Source organism: Peromyscus maniculatus, chromosome 1, assembly GCF_049852395.1.
Source record: "Peromyscus maniculatus bairdii isolate BWxNUB_F1_BW_parent chromosome 1, HU_Pman_BW_mat_3.1, whole genome shotgun sequence".
Lineage (NCBI taxonomy): Eukaryota > Metazoa > Chordata > Mammalia > Rodentia > Cricetidae > Peromyscus > Peromyscus maniculatus.
Genome location: NC_134852.1, coordinates 137,063,459 through 137,080,958, shown reverse-complemented (window position 1 = coordinate 137,080,958; position 17,500 = coordinate 137,063,459). Strand labels below are relative to the sequence as shown.

The following is a 17,500-nucleotide window of genomic DNA, read 5'->3' as shown; positions in this document are numbered from 1 at the left end:
GAACTGTTTGGGGTTAGGAGGCGTGACCTTATTGGAATAGATGTAGCCGTGTTGGGGGACGTTTGTCACTGGGAGTGAGATTTTGAAAGCCTGTACCAGGCCCAGTCAGTCAGTCTCTTTCTGCCTGACTGTGGATGAGAATGTAAAGCTCTCAGTTACTGCTCCAGAACCATGATGATCACGGACTAACCCTCTAAAACTGTAAGCAAGCTCCTAATTGAATGCTTTCTTTCAGTCAGGTGGTGGTGGCCCATGCTTTTATCCCAACACTTGGGAGGGAGAGGCAGGTGGATCTCTGAGTCCAAGTCTAACCTGGTCTACAGCCTGGACTACACTGTCTAGAAAAACAAAACAAAGATTGAATGCTTTCTTTCATAAGAATTGCCTTGATCACAGCAATAGAGCAGTAACCAAGGCAACGTGCATGCTTGTTTCGCTTGCCTGTATGTATGTGCATCACATGCATGCCTGCAGATGGTTGTGAGCCACCATGTGGATGCTGAGAACTGAACTCAGGTCCTCTGCAAGAAGAGGAAGAGCTCTTAACCACTCGGCCATCACCCCAACCCCGACACCTAGTTTATGTGGTGCTGGAGGTCATGGCTTTATGCACCCTATGTGAGACTCTGCCAACTGAGCTCATTCTCAGCTCCACTACTGTTAACACTTTAGCTGGAGTCTGTATAGTCCCTGCCCACAGTTACAGATCCTCAGGCACAATACAACCCTGTACGGGTAACCGAGCACTACTCAATCTACATCACTTCATTTGAATCCCATCAGCTGAGGGGGGCAGGACACCTTTGCTTGTTTCTCGCCTACAGAAACTGAGGTTTGGAGAGGTTGGGCCTCTTGTCCAAGACCACACAGCTAATAGCAGAACTGGAGCAGGCCTCTTGCTCCTTTGAACTTTCTTAAAGAACAGTTTCTTCTGACAGGGTCTTACTATGTAGCCCAGGCTGGCCTCCCAAAGTGCTCAGATTACAGGAGATTATCAGTACACTTGCTTCCTTGACCTTTGCTGAGACTGCCTCAGCCCCCGCCTCTCCAAAGCTATGTCTGGTGTTCCCTCACCCCTCAGGACAGCCCAAAGCTTGGGCAAGTGATAATAATGAAAAGAACCAACACCTTTTAGTTTTTTGAAACAGGGTCTCATGAGGCCCTGGCCTGGAACTGTGGACCATATAAGTCACTGTGGCCTTGAAGTCACTGTGATTCTTCTGCCTCTGCCTCCCCGGTGAAGGCCACCACACCTGGCTCTAAGACCTAACTCTACTCAGCACCTGCCATTCTGTAGATGTGTGTCCAGCTCTCCATATGAGACAGGTAAGACCGTTATAGAGGGAAAATTGGGGTTGAGATGAAATTAAAGTGACCGGCCAAAGGTCACTCAGGAGCCATGATTCTAGCAAAGGCCTTTCTTGCCCGCCCTTGCTTCTGCGACAACCCACCCGCCACTAACTGGGGGACAGTGTGTGCTGCCAGACTGTGACAGACCGCCCCCACCCCAGGCTGAGAGCGCTACAGAGGAGCCTGACTCAGTTGTCCTCTCAGCCTGGAGCACAAAACAGGTGCTCCACACTGCCCAATTTCCGGTCTCTACCCCGTGAAGCAGAGGGCAAGGGTGTCCCCGTTGAAGCCCTGAGCCCCGAGAGAAGAACTGTGACTCCCAAGGCCACCCAGGGCTCTGTTTCGGGGCAGCAGCTAGAGCGGCCCCTCCTGTGGCAGACAAGGCTCTCAAGCTGGTCGCAGCCCTTCGGGAGCTTTCTCCGGTGCCAGGGAAAGGACCTCGAGGAGGCTGCGGGTGGACGGGGGAGGGATGAAGGAGCGGGATATTTTTGCGTTTTGACATTAAAAGAAGAGCTGATTCGCGTCAGCATCTGTTGGGGGTTGGAGCTGAGAGCGTGGAGAGCGGGTCTCGGCGTCGCCGCCGCCCGCCCGGGAGCGAAGGGCCGGGCCTCCACGAGCTCCGCCCAAAGGGGCGCTGCCACCCCGAGGAGGCCGGCGCACGGCCGCTGCTCATTCATTGTCTTGACAGAGCATCCTCGGCGGCCAGCCCGCGGCTCCTCCATCCTCTTCTCCTTCCTCCTCCACTTGGGGGGTCACGCTTAGCCCCCCGCCCGCAGCAGGTAAGACTGGGCGCAGGGGGAGGGCTGGTCACAAGGCGGGCATTGCTGCTCCGGGCCACCTGTAGGGCCAGCGCCAGCGTGGGAGCAGGGCTGTGGGGGCGGGCGGCCGAGCTGTCAGGGCCACCAGGCTGTGGTCAGGGAGCCTGCTCCTGAGCCTCGCCGCCCAGAGGGCCCGGGACCAAGGGGTGCCGAGCCACAAGCAGGTCCCAGAGTGCTCCAAGGTGAGGGCGAAGGACCATCGTGACCAAGATGGAGGTGGGCGCACTGGGAGCGGCTGCAGCTGGTCTCGGGACCCAGGTCCCTGGGAGGCAGCTTCTGGGCGGTGAGGGTGGGGGCCAGGGTGGGGTGAGCTGAGTAGCTGCCCCAAGCTTTGAGACAGGAAGGGGTTGAGTGCAAAACAAGAAAAGACCAAGTTCCCCTTTCCGTGGTTTCCGGGCTTGGTACCTGGGTGGGGGAGGAGGCCGGGTGGGGCACATCTTCCTGCCCCCACCTCTAGCTTGGGGTTTCCTTCTCCCAAATCCAGACGGGTCACTGGGGGCTCATGTCCCCTTCTTGTCTTGGAGACTTCACTCACGCACTTCACCTGCTTTCTGTGCAGACCTGGGAGCCTCCTTAGGGGTAGCAGGGTGGGTGAGGGCTGAAGTCCAGAAAGAAGGGGCTCCCCATGAAGGCAGAGCAGCCGGGGGAGGCTGGGGAGATGGGCTCTGGGAAGGATGCTTTCCGAGGGGCAGCCGGGGCTCCTTCACTGGGCACAGGGATGGGGCTCTGGAACACTGGCTGGCTGCCCGGCCACAGTGGGTAACCATCCTAGCTTACCTCAGGGCAGTCGTGGTGGGCCTCCCCTTCCTTGACGGAAGCAGAGATGGCACAGAAGAGCACCTGTTTTTTCTGAGCGGAGGGTGAGAGGCAGAGGTGTGGGGAGATGCTGGAACCCAAGCCACTGCTGCTGCTTGTCGCCAGAAACCTGGGGAAGCCATCCTGCCACTCACTCCCTCCTAGGCAAGCTGGCACACATCCCCCCGTGTGCCATCCCTGAGCTGGAAGGCTGAGGAGGAGCAGCCCTGCCCTGTCTCTAGGAAGTTCTGTGTGGGAGTGAGGGATGTAGGATCTGGAAGAGGTCAACAGGAGGGAACCCACCTCCCGGGTGTCGGGACCACTAGGAAGGAGGCACTGTGTCTCAGTCAAGAACCAGACCCCGGGTGCTTATACCACATCGGGCCCCGTTGTAGGGCAGATGGTGCAGGATTGAGGGTGTGGCTTGAAATGTCTGGGAGTTTGACACAAGAAACACTGGGGAGGGTAGGCAGGGGGATAAGCAGGCTTCTCAGTCACGGAGAGCAGGTCAGGGTGCCTCAGACTTGATGCCGGAATCCTAACAGCCAGGCCAAGGGCTGCTCTAGGGCCGACAGTGTTTGGTCAGAACTGACTCAGAGAAAACTTTACAATCTGTGTCCCTCAGGATGAGCCGGCAGGTGGTTCGCTCCAGCAAATTCCGCCACGTGTTTGGACAGCCAGCCAAAGCTGACCAGTGCTATGAGGACGTGCGGGTCTCACAGACCACCTGGGACAGTGGCTTCTGTGCTGTCAACCCCAAGTTCATGGCTCTGATCTGTGAGGCCAGTGGGGGAGGGGCCTTCCTGGTGCTGCCCCTAGGCAAGGTGAGCTTCTGGCAGCGCTCCTGGGGGCTTCTGCTGTCCGCTGACTGGGGGGCCCTGAGTGGGTGCCTGTTACCAAGACTTCCGGGGGCTCGGTGGTGTTATCTGTAAAATGGGACCGGGCCATTTGCTCCTTAAGCTCTCCGGGACAAGACAAGGCAGTGGGGAGCAGGTATCCCAAGTCTCAGCCTGGGGGCTTCTGCTCAGGGCAGGGCTGCTCCAGGGTTCTCATGAGTGAGGACACCAGGTCTGGCCTGTGAGGAAGCCAGCCTTTGGGGACTCACCAAGTGTGAGCCCTGCCTCACAGGTGGAGATGAGGCAAAAAGCCTTTTCCTGTCCTCTACACTTGCTCCCCTTCAGCCCCAGCACACTCCTGGACTCTTCGGGGGGTGAAACAGGAAGGGAGATAGGCCCCGAGTTGTTACCTTAAAAGGGCCGATGGAAACAGAGGAGAAGAGGAAGTGGTTGTCGGGGTGAAGCTGGGCCTGCACCCTGCACAGGAAGCAGTTGGCTCTCGGAAGAGGCCATTTCCAAACCTCTGCAGCTGTCCAGAGGCATGGGGACAGACGTCAGGCCCCTATCTATCCATCAGGACACATCCTATAGCACCCCCCCAATACATTCTCCTCTTGGGGACCCCAACCCTATGCTTGTCCTGGGCCTAGGGCCTGTGCTGCCCACAGATGACACGGAGATCGGGGGGGATTAGGATCTCATGCAGCTTGGTGCTAGCCTTCTTGGGCTGGAACGAAGGCCAAATTCTCCCACCCCAGTACTCCAGGGACCCCCAGCCTTCCTCCGCGTCCCTTTGCAGGGGTGTGGGGAGGCTGGATTGGGTTTGGGGGTCAGAAGCACCTCCATCAGAAGACTTGCTGTGCCCTCCAGACTGGACGAGTGGACAAGAACGTGCCCCTGGTCTGTGGCCACACCGCCCCGGTGTTAGACATCGCCTGGTGCCCGCACAATGACAATGTCATTGCCAGTGGCTCTGAGGACTGCACAGTTATGGTGAGTCTCTGTAGGAATGTGGGTGGCTTAGGAGGGGTCTCCAGGAAGAACCTGGCTTTTGAAGCCCCAGATACTCACTTGCCCCTTCCTGCAGGTGTGGGAGATCCCGGATGGGGGCCTGGTACTGCCCCTGCGGGAGCCCGTCGTCACCCTGGAGGGCCACACCAAGCGGGTGGGCATCGTGGCCTGGCACCCCACAGCCCAGAACGTGCTGCTCAGTGCAGGTGCTTGCTCTGAGGGTGAGGAGGGGAGGGCCAGGGGCCTGACAGGAGGGCAGGAGCTCACGGTTCAACGCTGGACCATTGTGCAGGTTGTGACAATGTGATCCTGGTGTGGGACGTGGGCACTGGAGAAGCCGTGCTGACGCTGGGCGCCGATGTGCACCCGGACACAATCTACAGTGTGGACTGGAGCCGGGACGGCGCTCTCATCTGTACCTCCTGCCGCGACAAGCGCGTTCGCATCATTGAGCCTCGAAAAGGCACTGTTGTGGCTGTAAGTTGCCAGGAGCCCTAAACCTTGGCCTCTGCTCTCCCTGATCCCGCCTAGGGTCTAGTCCCTTGGTGAGGCTGAGAAGCTGACCTGCCACATTTCTCTCCTCCCAGGAAAAGGACCGTCCTCATGAGGGAACTCGGCCAGTGCACGCTGTGTTTGTGTCAGAGGGGAAGATTCTGACGACCGGTTTCAGCCGCATGAGTGAGCGGCAGGTGGCGCTGTGGGACACAGTGAGTGCTGGGAAGCGGACCCTTTAGAGTAGCAATCAAGGCTGGAGGCTAAGTCTCCGCCCTACCACCTATGACCATGGCCTCAGTTTCCCTCCAAGATGGGGAGTTTCCACTGCTCAGTCTGAGGGCCCTTGCCTGCTCGCTGTCCCGTGAGGACCTGACATGGCCTGGCTGTTGCCACCCCACCTGTCTCCACAGAAGCACCTGGAAGAGCCACTGTCTCTGCAGGAGCTGGACACAAGCAGCGGGGTTCTGCTGCCCTTTTTTGACCCAGACACCAACATCGTCTACCTCTGTGGCAAGGTGACCGCCTGTCAGGCGGGCTGGGGGCAGGGCGGCGGGGAAGTGGCTTGGTGAGCCCCAGGCTGGCGGCCGGTGCCGGGCTGACTCTCGCCCACACCGCCCACAGGGCGACAGCTCTATCCGGTATTTTGAGATCACCTCGGAGGCTCCGTTCCTGCACTACCTTTCCATGTTCAGCTCCAAGGAGTCTCAGCGCGGTATGGGCTACATGCCTAAGCGTGGCCTGGAAGTGAATAAGTGTGAGATTGCCAGGTGAATGACCCCTGACCCTGACCAGACCTGCAGCACCCAGCCAGCCATGCTGTAGAGTGCCACTCACCTTCCTGTCTCCACAGATTCTATAAGCTGCACGAGCGGAAGTGTGAGCCCATTGCCATGACTGTACCTAGAAAGGTGATGTTCCTAGGCTCCTCCCTGGGCGCTAGGACAGGAACTGACCACGGGGGCTTGTAGGGAGGGGCAGGAACATAAACACTCTCGTGACCAGCCTTGGCCTTGCCCACAGTCGGACCTGTTCCAGGAGGACCTGTACCCGCCCACCGCAGGACCGGACCCAGCCCTCACAGCTGAGGAGTGGCTAGGTGGCCGGGATGCTGGCCCCCTCCTCATCTCTCTCAAGGACGGCTACGTGCCCCCAAAGAGCCGGGAGCTGAGAGTCAACAGGGGCCTGGACAGTGTCCGCAGGAGAGCCACACCAGAGGCCAGCGGCACTCCCAGCTCGGTGAGGCCGGTGGGGAGCTGGAGTAGCCGGGCAGGAAGATGGACCAGGGCAGAGGATGTGTGGATGTGCTCGGTGTCTCCCAGGGGAAGAGCTTGGCATTTAAGATTTCCAAGCTCCGCGTGGTGGGAGATTCTTGGAGGGCAAGGAGTGGGTGACCCCGAGGCCTTAGAAGCCAGGTGGCGAGCTTACGGGCCTACGGTAATCAGGTAGTAGCTGTTGGGACCAAAGGGCCCCGAGCCTTGGGTTTCTGGGAAGGGTTAGCTGATGTTGGAGGAAGGGAAGCTACAGAGAACTGGGCCTAATGCAGTGCCGGCCCCTCCAGGACACCGTGTCACGGCTGGAGGAGGAGATGAGGAATCTGCAGGCCACGGTGCAAGAGCTGCAGAAGCGCATGGACAGGCTGGAGGAGACTGTTCAGGCCAAGTAGAGGAGCCCAGAGCCTTCAGCTGGGCCAGCCAATCACTCTGCTCCCACCCCAACCCTCAGGCCATATGGTGAATAAGACGAAACTAATAAAATGGCTTTATTTTCTGGTACCTCTCAGACTCTGGTGAACTGGCCAGCCCCAAGGCTTCCCTGTGATGGTTCTGAATACATTCAGGTTGCGGGTCACTTCCAAAAGCACTCTAGCAAATGAACGGGGCCTTGGTTGGTAGGCTACCCGGTGATGAAGAAGAGAGACTGTTCCCTGTTTCCTAGCTCCATCTTGGAATGGAAGGTCTGAGTCATCAAAATCCCTAGCTCAGAGCCCCGAGATTTTCCATATTCACCCAAGTCTTTCTTGTGTTTTCTTTGATAGTGCTGGGGACCAAAGCCATGGCCGCTGACATGCTAGGGAGGCTCTTCATCATTCTAGCTCTGCCCCTAGCCCTGACCCCAAATTAGCACTTCCGGGTCAACTTGAGCACAAACTGCATACAGCTGTCCCGACACTGGTGCTTATGGGGAAACCAACAAGCACACGGTGACACTTCCAACTACACACTCAAAGAACAAAAAGAACAAGACTTCTGATCAGAAGCGACTCACACCTGCAGCCCAAACTCTTGGGAGACTGAGGCCTGCTGGGAGTTTCAAGCCAGAGACTCAACTGAGAGTGGGTTATCAAGTGAGCTACTGCCTCCCAAACCAGACCAGACCAGAAATGGAGCTGGGATGCAGCCTGGGTGGCAGCATGCACCAGGCCCTCGGTTTGATCCCCAGCACTGCATAAGCCAGGTGTCGTGACCCACACCTGTAATCTCAGCATTTGGGAGGTAATGGCGGGAGGATCAGAAGTCAAAGCTAGCCTAAAATAGAGACCCTGTCTCAAAAAACAACTGTAATAAGACAAACAATAACCAAAAAGAAAAAGAAAGAGGCCAGAAAGATGACTTAGTGGTTCAGTGTTTGCTCTGCAGTCATGAGTGCTGGAAGTCAGATCCCAGCACCCATGTCACAAGATGGGTGTCCCTGCATACCTCAGCTGCGATGTGAACAGAAACAGGACTGTGCAGCTGGCTGGCTTCCAGCCTAACAAAGATGCAAGCACCAGGTTCAGGGCGAGAGCCTGCCTCAAAGGAATAAGTAGAAAGTGACAGAGGACACCTGACATCCTCTTCTGGCCTCCACTCATGTGTAGGCATGTACACATATACATGTACACTCATGATACCTGCATGCACATATATTCATACACATAAGTAGAAATAAATCTTGTGCTGGAGACATAGCTCAGCAGTTAAGAACATTTGCTGCCCTTTCAAGGGACCAAAATTCAGATCCCAACACCCACATCAGGCGGCTCACAACCACCTGCAACTCCAGCTTCAGGAAACTTGGCACCCTCTGCAAGCAACTACACCCGAATCCACAACTACAAATGAGCCAGGTGTGGTGACACGCGCCTTTAGACCAGCACTGTGGAAACAGAGGCAGGCGGATCTCTAAGTTCCAGGACAGCCAGGAGAGAGCCACAGAGAGTCCCTGTCTCAAACAAACAAACCAACAAACAAAACAAAAAACAACTTGGAAGACAAAGTCCCATAAGGGCAAAGCTTAGGAAACAGGGAACAGCCTGACTCTGGATTGAAACACAGAGCAGGGCAATGATTGGCTGAGGGCAGTTCTGGAGTTATGGTTTAAGTGACCCCTTTCATTCACAGCATCCTGCTGCCTTGGAGCATTTCCTGTGGGTTTCACAGGACCTGGCATCTGAATAAGAGACAGATTTCTTAACCCCTGTCTACAGGAGTGTTTGTTTTTGTGTGTTTTGTGATTGTCTCCCATTGCCCAGGGTGGTCTTGAACTCCTAACACTTCTATCTCTACCTCTCAAGTGCTGTTCTAGGAGTGTATATATCACGGTGCTGGTTTATATGGTACTCAGGACTGAACTCAGGGCTTCATGTGTGCTGGGCAAGCTCCTCCAATAGCTCTATCCTCAGTGTGGGAGACTCCAGAGCTGGGATGAGATACAGGGGCTCAGGAGGGTATCATGACCACCACAGGGCTGAAGTCATACAGTTCAGAGAATACCCAGGACCCCAGCCCTTTCCTCCTCAGCATGCCATGGAGTTATCTGGATATAGAGAATGGCACACAAACAGGTCTGCCCACCCAGCTGTGTTTTGCTCTCTGACAGGACATGTGAGCCTGGGCAAGTCCCTTCTCTCCCATAAACTGGAGGAGGGCCATCAATGGAGAATGAAGGGTTACTCCTCTAGAGATGCGGGCGAGGATACTCTGCATCTTTCCTGTGTTCTCTTTTAGGATCCTTGTGAGTAGATTGAATCACTAGTTCTCCAGAGGAACTAAAAACGTTCAGGAAATGACCCTGGGGATGGAGAAGGCCTGACCAGTGACTATGACTCCAGCTTGATCAGTCTCTTTGATGGAAGAATGAGAAGGTGGAGGTACAGATAATAAAGTGTTAAGTGTCAGAGACAGGCCTGGACAATATGGGGAAGAACTGAGCGTGGTGACTGATGACAGCTGTAGTCATAGATGAAGGGAAGACTAAGGCGAGAGAACCATCTGAGTGGTCCTCTCTGAATTTAAGAGCAGCCTGGAAAACACATTGAGAGCTTGTCTAAAAGACAAAACAGGACAAAACCAAAGATCCACAGAGGAGAGGAATTAGATGTGCAGGAGCTGGATGGAACATCATGCTCCTTGACGCCTGAAAAGAGACTGACAACATGACAGGAAAGGTATGTCTTGTTTCTCTCTGATGTCTCCAGGAGCCTAGAGAGAGGGAGGCAGTAGGGAAAGGCTCAGGGTTTCTGGTTCTGGCGGGCTGGCAGAGCAGGAACACCCTGCTTTCTGGGGGCTGACCTTGGTGACAGTGCCACAGGAGTAGACAGAGAAGGTTTACAAGGCATCCTTGACAGAGACGAAAGGACAGAACAATGCCAAAGCAATGGCTGGAGGAGACGCAGGGGAAAGCCAAGTCCTCACCTCGGCCTCAGAGCCCTCAAACAGCACACTGACACAAGGTGGACCTGATTTACAATTTAATGGCTGTCCGGGCCTGGGTCCCTCACTTCCGCCACTGCTCTGGGGTCAGAGTTTTCTGCTCAAAGGCGTGGATGTGCGGGAGCTCTTCAGCTAAGCATTCATTCACCAACCTGGGAGAGAGATGGGGTTGGGAAATGATCGGCCTCGGCTAGGGTGGTAGGCTCCGAAGCAAGCATCATCAGGGAGTTCGGAGATGTCTCCGGGACGTGGGGATTCGAGGAGAGGACAGAAATCCAACCACAAAGGCAGGGGCGCTCTCGGGTTATGGGCCACATCACTGGGCTTTGGGCGTGAGTTAGTCCCCACCCGAGCCGGCAGCGACCCGGGCTGCCGTCCCGAGCCCGAAGCGCTGGGCGGGGGGCTCCCGGGGGCTCACCGGTGTCTCTGGAGCAGTGGCTTTCCCTCGAACTTAGCCGACACCACCAGGACTCGGAAGCTGGTCGCGCAACGGTTGAGAGTCGTGTCCTCCACCTCCTAGCCGGCAGGGGACCCGGACCATGAGGCACTCGCCCGGGAGCCCTTCCCCACCGCCCGAGGCCCCGGCCCCGCACTCACCACATGCTCTGCCTCCAGGTCCCGCCGCAGCTTCTCGCGGAGGTAGTCGGCGCTGAGTTCCATGGCCACAGCCCGGCGGGGGCACAGGCAGGCGTGCCCAGAACCTCGCCTCGGGTCCCCGCCACCGCGCCTTCCGCCCTCACTGCAGCCACTTCCTCCACGCCGCTCACTTCCGCCCTTCCTGGGGCGGCCTCGAAAGCAGCACTTCCGTCTCCCAGCGCAGCGGAATTCGCCACCCTGGGGAGGTTCCGCCCCAGCAGTTAGCCAATCCGAGCCGGGCTGGGAGGCGGCGGGCGGTGAGGCGGCGTTTGCTCATCCTCCTCCTGCCAGCAGGCGGCGCACCAAGCCGCGCTGCCGGGTTTCCAGGGCGCTGCACGCTCATCCTCGAGGGCTTTTTCCTAAACAAAACGTTTTGCAGTCCTGGCTACCCAGCCCTTCCCGAGGGCCAAGGTCCCAGAAGCAACCACCCCCGACTTCGGAGCCCCCGCCCAGAAAGTCCAGATGGGACCTACAGCGAGGCCGGGGCGCTTCTTCGGGGTCTACCTGCTCTACTGCCAGAACCCTCGGCATCGGGGCCGCGTTTACGTGGGATTCACTGTCAATCCTGCCCGTCGGGTCCGGCAGCACAACGCCGGTCGCAAAAAAGGTGGCGCCTGGAGGACCAGCGGGAGAGGACCCTGGTAAGAGGGCGCTGGTGTCTTGCCGGAAGGCTCGGGATAGGAGGCGGACCGCCTGGACAGAAGCCCAAAGACAGAGGCGGGGCCACTTCTGTGATCATGGGCGGTGCTGAGTCCCCGGCCTGTCACCCGCAGCGGGAAGGACTTTGTAAAGGCTAGATTCAGACTTGGGATGGCCGGGCGGTGGTGGCGCACACCTTTAATCCCAGCACTCGGGAGGCAGAGCCAGGCAGATCTCTGTGAGTTCGAGCCTGGTCTACAGAGTGAGATCCAGGACAGACTCTATGGTGGCTCACAACCATCTGTGCTGAGATCTGATGCCCTCTTCTGGCCTGCAGTCATACATGCTGTATACATAATAAATAAATAAACCAAAAAAAAAAAAAAAAAAAAAAAAGATTTGGGATGGTTAATTGGTGAACGGGGTCACAAGCTAAGGGGTGGTCTGTAACTCCAGTACCAGGGTATGGAACGCCCTCTTCTGACCTCTGCTCCCACCAGGCACGCACGTGGTACACATACATAAATGCGTACATACAGGCAAAAACACTCATACACATAAAATAATAAAATAAATCTAAGAAAAAAAATAAATACAGAAGCTAAGTTATGGGATCAGACTAAGTTAGGGTTACCGTTGCTGTGATGAAACACCATGACCAAAAAGCTTACTGGGGAGGAAAGCATTTATTTGGCTTACTCTTCCACATTCACTGGTCATCACTGGAGGAAGAGTCGATGCAGAGGCCATGGATCCAGGACCACCGGCCCAGAGGTTGTACCACCGACAAAGGCCTGGGGGGCCTTCCACATCAATCACTAAGAAAATGCTTGCATACAGCCCGGTCTTATGGAGGCATTTTCTCAACTGAGGCTCCCTCTTCTCTGATGACTCTACCTTGTGTCAAGTTGACATAAAACTATCCAGCACAGGGCCCATCAACAGGTGAAGGAAATGTGACATATGCAAGGTGTAGTTTTGAAAACCCAGTTTATTTTAATTTGGTTCGTAGGAGTGTTTTGCCTTCATCTTAAGTGCACCGTGTTCATGCAGTGCCCGCAGAGGTCACAAGAGGGCGCCGGATCCCCTGGAATGGGGGTTACAGACAGTTCTGAGCCCAGGTCCTTTGCAGGTGCTCCTAACGGAACCACCTCTCCAGCCCCCAAATGCAATGTGACTCAGCCGTAATGATGAATGAAATTATACCCTTGTGAGAAAGTGGATGGAACTGGACATCATCATGATAAGTTACATAACAAATATTTCAAGTGTTCTCTCATTCGGAATTTAAAGGAAAAGTTATGAAATTATGTAAGAAGGGAGCTATTGGAATGAGGAAGAAGTCAAAAAAAAGAGGGAAGTGGTTATGATAAGTAATGCCAAAATACATTACATAATTTAACTATTTTGTACAGTTAATATACACCAGTAAAACTTGTTTTAAAGACTGGGATCAGGAGACAGGGGCCCTAGTCAGCAAGGCTGGGTCTAGAATAATACTTTCTTTTTCTTTTTTCTTTCTTTTTTTTTTTTTTTTTTTGACAGGGTTTCTTCTCTGTGTAGCTTTGCTCCTTTCCTGGGACTCACTTGGTAGCCCAGGCTGGCCTCGAACTCACAGAGATCCGCCTGGCTCTGCCTCCCAAGTGCTGGGATTAAAGGCGTGCGCCACCACCGCCCAGCCATAAAATAATACTTTCAAAGGAGAGGAATCAAGGCCTGGGTGAGGAGCCTGAGGTTGGCGGGTGCAAGGATCTTACATCTCCATGAAGTGGTGTGAACTGGGCTCTCAACGTGAACTGGACCCCGGGGGGGAGGGGGGAACCAGTGCGATGGGGACTTACTGGCCGTGTCCTCTCCTCCCAAGGGACATGGTGCTGATCCTGCACGGCTTCCCGTCTGCTGTGGCCGCCCTTCGGGTAAGAAAGGTGTCTTAAGGGCAGGCTAGCCTGGGGCTTTGAGTTTGTCTAGAGGACCTTGCCCGGGACCACCCTGACCTCGTTGTCCATGTCCCTTCTATAGTTTGAATGGGCCTGGCAGCATCCTCACGCCTCACGCCGCCTGACTCACGTGGGGCCGCGCCTGCGCAGCGAGGCCTCCTTTGCCTTCCACCTGCGCGTGTTGGCGCACATGCTCCGAGCTCCTCCGTGGCTGCGCCTCCCTCTAACCCTGCGCTGGCTGCGACCCGACTTCCGCCAGGAACTCTCTCCGGCACCACCACCACACATGCCCATCGCCTTTGGGCCGCCGCCACCCCAGCCCTCGGTCCCGAAGCGACTCACTGCGAGTGAGGCTGACAGCGAGCGCCCGCTGGATCTTGATGCCAAGGCCAGCTGCATGCTGTGCGCGCGTTTGCTGCAGGTAGGGGCACACAGGGGCGGAGACCCCGGAGTTTGCCCTCCCTGACTCGGTCTAATGAGGACGATCGCACTCTCAGCTCTTTCCTGGCCTATCAGTGCCTGCCAGGGGCGGTTAGAGCCTCTGAATGGGCAACCAGCCACCGTGTAGATCGTTCCTGGCCTCCTTTTGAAGTCACGGCTCTTTTCTGTGCTTCTTGCTTTATTTCCTCTCTTTCTTGCCTCACAAGCCGTGTGCTGCTCTCTCGAGTTACTTCCGTGTCTCTTTACCTGCCACCTCTGACAGGATGAAGAGGGCCCCCTGTGCTGCCCCCACCCTGGTTGTCCCCTAAGAGCCCATATCATCTGCCTGGCAGAGGAGTTCCTGCGGGAAGATCCCGGGCAGCTTCTACCCCTCGAGGGCCATTGTCCTAGGTGAGTCCAGGCCCCCTTCCCAGCCCGTGTAGGCCTGGAAAGAAGGTGCTCCGCGTTTCAGTCCTGGCTAGGGAGTCTCACCTTGACACTCAGGGCCCGGTGGAGGGCCGGGGGGTGCCTGACTCTGCCCTCTCCACCAACCGCGCCCTTTGGCAGCTGTAAGAACTCATTGCTTTGGGGAAGCCTGGTCGGGCAGTGCCGCATGGACACCGAGGAGGAAGAGGACTTGGAATTGGAAGAGGTGAGAGGTGACTCTGGCCCCGCCCTCCCCCAGTCCTCCAAGACTACCCCCGACCTACCCTTTTGTCCTTACAGGATCACTGGACAGACTTGCTGGAGACCTGATTCTAAGTGTCCCCCACTTGCACCCTGTTCCTTTTCTGCCTCCGTCTTCAGTGCTTGGCAGCTTTTACTTGAGCACAATAAAAACGCTGAGCTAAGGGTACCTTCTGGTGTTTTCTCAGAGGAAGAAAGGAAGGAGGGGAGGAAGGGAGGGAGGGAGGGAAGTCGAGGTTTTGGGCCTGACGTGTGGCCTTGCTACTTCCTTGCCCTTCTCAGAGGTAACAGTTACTGTCTTACTTACTTGCCCGTGGCTGTGATAAACACTGGGACCAGCGACTTGGGGAGGAAAGAGATTGTTTCATCTTACACTGCCAGGTAATGGCCCATCAGTGAGGGAAGCCAGGGTGGGCACCTGGAGCAGAAGCCATGGAAGAAGGCTGCTGACTGGCACACTCTCTCGATGGGGCTTTAGTCACACTCTCACTCAGCCCAGGACCACCTGCCCAGAGTGGTCTGGGCCCTCACGTCAATCAACACTCAAGAAAATGCCCCCCCCAGACATGTCCACAGGCCCATCTGGCTGAGGCAGTCCCCCACTGGGGATCCCTCAGATATGGCTGGGCTGGGTAAAGCTGACAGCTGGGGCTGGACAGGTGGCTCAGTGGTTAAGCGCACTGGCTGCTCTTCTAGAGGTCCTGAGTTCAATTCCCACATGGTGGCTCACAACCATCCATAAGGAGATCTGATGCCCTGTTCTGGCATAAAGTTGTACATGCAGGTAGAGCATTCATATACATAAAATAAATGAATAAATCTTGAAAGAATAAGCTGATAGCAGGAGCTAAACAGAATAATTAAAAGCCCAGGAGGCCAGCACCTGTGGCTTGGAGACTGCGTGCCTCTGCTGGGAGCAGAGGTCCTTGTGCTCACAGATAAGCATGAGGGAAACAGGAATGCTAACCAAGCGAGATTGTCTTTTCAAGGGACAAGATGTTTTCTGCCCCGAAGGCTGGGAATGAGGCGGCTAACAGGCTGGGTGGCGGCGGCCCAAAGGCGATGGGCATGTGTGGTGGTGGTGCCGGAGAAAGTTCCTGGCGGAAGTCGGGTCGCAGCCAGCGGAGGGTTAGAGGGAGGCGCACCCACGGAGGAGCTCGGAGCATGTGCGCCAACACGCGCAGGTGGAAGGCAAAGGAGGCCTCGCTGCGCAGGACCAACACCGGCTACTGAGTTGTGCTGAACTGTATCTCCTTCCTGCCTCACTCAGGCCGTTTCTCTGCCAACCCTGGTGTTTGCAGAGGGCCCCACACGCCTCCAGAGCCAAGCTCGCTGCTAGGTCTTCATCTAGATGTTCCTGAACTTGGGAGTCACAACCTACACCAAGTCAGTCTGACCACCTGTCCTGAATAAGCCAATTAAAAGAGCCACATTAAGAGTTCAAAGCAGAAAAAGGAAATTATTCAGTGTGGTCATCATACTGGGGAGAAGAACAAAGGTCCAGCAAACCCCTTGAGCACATCTTCAAGGTCCTTCAGTGAGGTCAAAGTTTAAATGGAGGTCCAAGGACAGGCTCACCTGAGCAGTTCCGGTCAAGGTTTGGTCGCACCCACCACTGACATATGTGAGATCTCTTTCAGGGAGACAACTTCCCTCTCTAGCTGGGGCCCTTTCTTTTCCCCAGCATGATTTTTCCCGGAGGAAATTCCCAATTCTTCATTGTTTCAGGAGTCTGATAGTCAGCTTGAGAGACACAAGTGTCTACTTAGGTCTTCATTTCTGCCAGGCCAGTGACATAAACACTGAGACTAAGGTGATGGCTGTCTGCTCTCCACAGAGCCCTGTGGTTCACTCACATGTTGCTCTCTGGCTCTCCTCACTGCTGGTCTGCACCTATGGAAAGGGAAGCGGCCCCGCCCACCCTGCCCTGTCGTGTGTGGTCGTCCGCCCCGTCCCGTCCCGTCCCCCCCCTCCCCCCCCCCGGACCTCAACCTGGTGACGTGTTAGAAAAAGGCCATTCTGCAGAGGTGGAATTTCCAGGGCCAACCAGGTGTAGATCACTGTTGGGAAAACAAAGCAGCCCGCCTGTGGGCGCCTTCTCCCCTGGCTGTCCTTTCATGCTGTATCTAAGGGCCAGCCAGGTTTTGGTTTGCAGATGCGATTAGCTTGGTTCTAGCTGGGGTTCTCTAGAGGGTGACCCCATCTTCAACCTCTACTTCCTTCATGAAGGACAGCCAGTCTTAGCACTTAAATAAAGCTTCCTCTGCTTCACCCTTTCAAGGAAACGGCTCTAAATTCCTCCCACATGGGACTTTCAGAACCCCACCCCCAGAAAGAACCCTGTACCCAAGGCCGCGTACACAGTAAGCTGTGTGCCCAGGAGGCCACAGGGCCACGTCCTCTTACGTCAGGTGAGCCTTTGCTCTGCCCAGCACCTCACTCCAACATGCTCCACCTGAGGCTTGCTCTGGTTGTATGGGCAGCTCCTGTCTGGTCTCTGCCCGGGCTTTTCGTTTCTGTGTTCTTTCTCTGTGCTTACCCCATCTCAGTCATCTCCAGCTGAGCAGAAGTTTTGCTCATGCGTGGAGAAGCTTCTAACCCCCAAACAAGCTCGGGGCTTCAACTAACTGCATTTGTCCCTGGTGCCAAGTTGAAAACGGGCTGGGCAGGTGGGATCTGAGGAGTGCATACCCTGAGTGGCTGCCTTTCGTGGATGGCCTGAGAAGCTGAAGAAGGAACGTAGTGAGGACAGGAGGTCACGGTGATAGACTGACAGCTGCAATGGGAGGTAGTTGGAGAATGGAAGCAGGCTGCAAGCCGTGAGCATGGGCAGGTGCCTGGGGACCTTCTCTGGTACAGTGTGGCGTCTCCTGGGAAGCTGCCAAACTTTGCATCTGGGCTCTACCCGCAAGGGTTCTCCAGTGGTCTGGCTACCAGTGGGGTACTGAGCTCAGGAAATGTTCTGCAGGTAAACCGCTGTTCAGCCAGACTGGGGACCACTGCCCTGAAGTTAGATCTGCCTTCCAGTCACAGCCCTACCAACTTGCTGGCTCTGTGAGCTCCAGCAGAGTGCTCAGCCCCCCCAAAGCCTCCTGCTCTTTATTTTATGGCAAGAGTGCCTCAGATGGTAGTGGTGTGTACTAACAGAAATGGGATGGCTCTGTCTCGGCAACATGGAACGGGTT

At 55.9% G+C, this 17,500-nt stretch overlaps 3 protein-coding genes across 3 annotated transcripts; 2 read left to right on the top strand and 1 right to left on the bottom strand.

Moving 5' to 3' along the window:
- Positions 1-1,655: 1,655 nt before the first annotated feature.
- Positions 1,656-7,077, top strand: Coro1a (coronin 1A). The gene is made up of 11 exons (XM_006977102.4): positions 1,656-2,129; positions 3,589-3,787; positions 4,670-4,792; positions 4,887-5,016; positions 5,103-5,287; positions 5,398-5,517; positions 5,716-5,820; positions 5,927-6,072; positions 6,156-6,213; positions 6,326-6,541; positions 6,864-7,077. The coding sequence occupies exons 2-11, from the start codon at positions 3,590-3,592 to the stop codon at positions 6,966-6,968; spliced, it is 1,386 nt and encodes a 461-aa protein (XP_006977164.1). The 5' UTR covers positions 1,656-2,129; position 3,589; the 3' UTR covers positions 6,969-7,077.
- A 2,944-nt stretch (positions 7,078-10,021) lies between these two features.
- On the bottom strand, positions 10,022-10,812 carry Bola2b (bolA family member 2B). The gene is made up of 3 exons (XM_006977103.4): positions 10,594-10,812; positions 10,415-10,512; positions 10,022-10,148 (listed from the first exon to the last, which is right to left on the bottom strand). The coding sequence occupies exons 1-3, from the start codon at positions 10,654-10,656 to the stop codon at positions 10,061-10,063; spliced, it is 249 nt and encodes an 82-aa protein (XP_006977165.1). The 5' UTR covers positions 10,657-10,812; the 3' UTR covers positions 10,022-10,060.
- A 123-nt stretch (positions 10,813-10,935) lies between these two features.
- On the top strand, positions 10,936-14,484 carry Slx1a (structure-specific endonuclease subunit SLX1A). The gene is made up of 6 exons (XM_006977104.4): positions 10,936-11,273; positions 13,136-13,187; positions 13,291-13,629; positions 13,912-14,039; positions 14,196-14,280; positions 14,355-14,484. Exons 1-6 carry the CDS (start codon positions 11,095-11,097, stop codon positions 14,382-14,384), a joined length of 813 nt encoding a protein of 270 aa, XP_006977166.1. The 5' UTR covers positions 10,936-11,094; the 3' UTR covers positions 14,385-14,484.
- Positions 14,485-17,500: the final 3,016 nt, after the last annotated feature.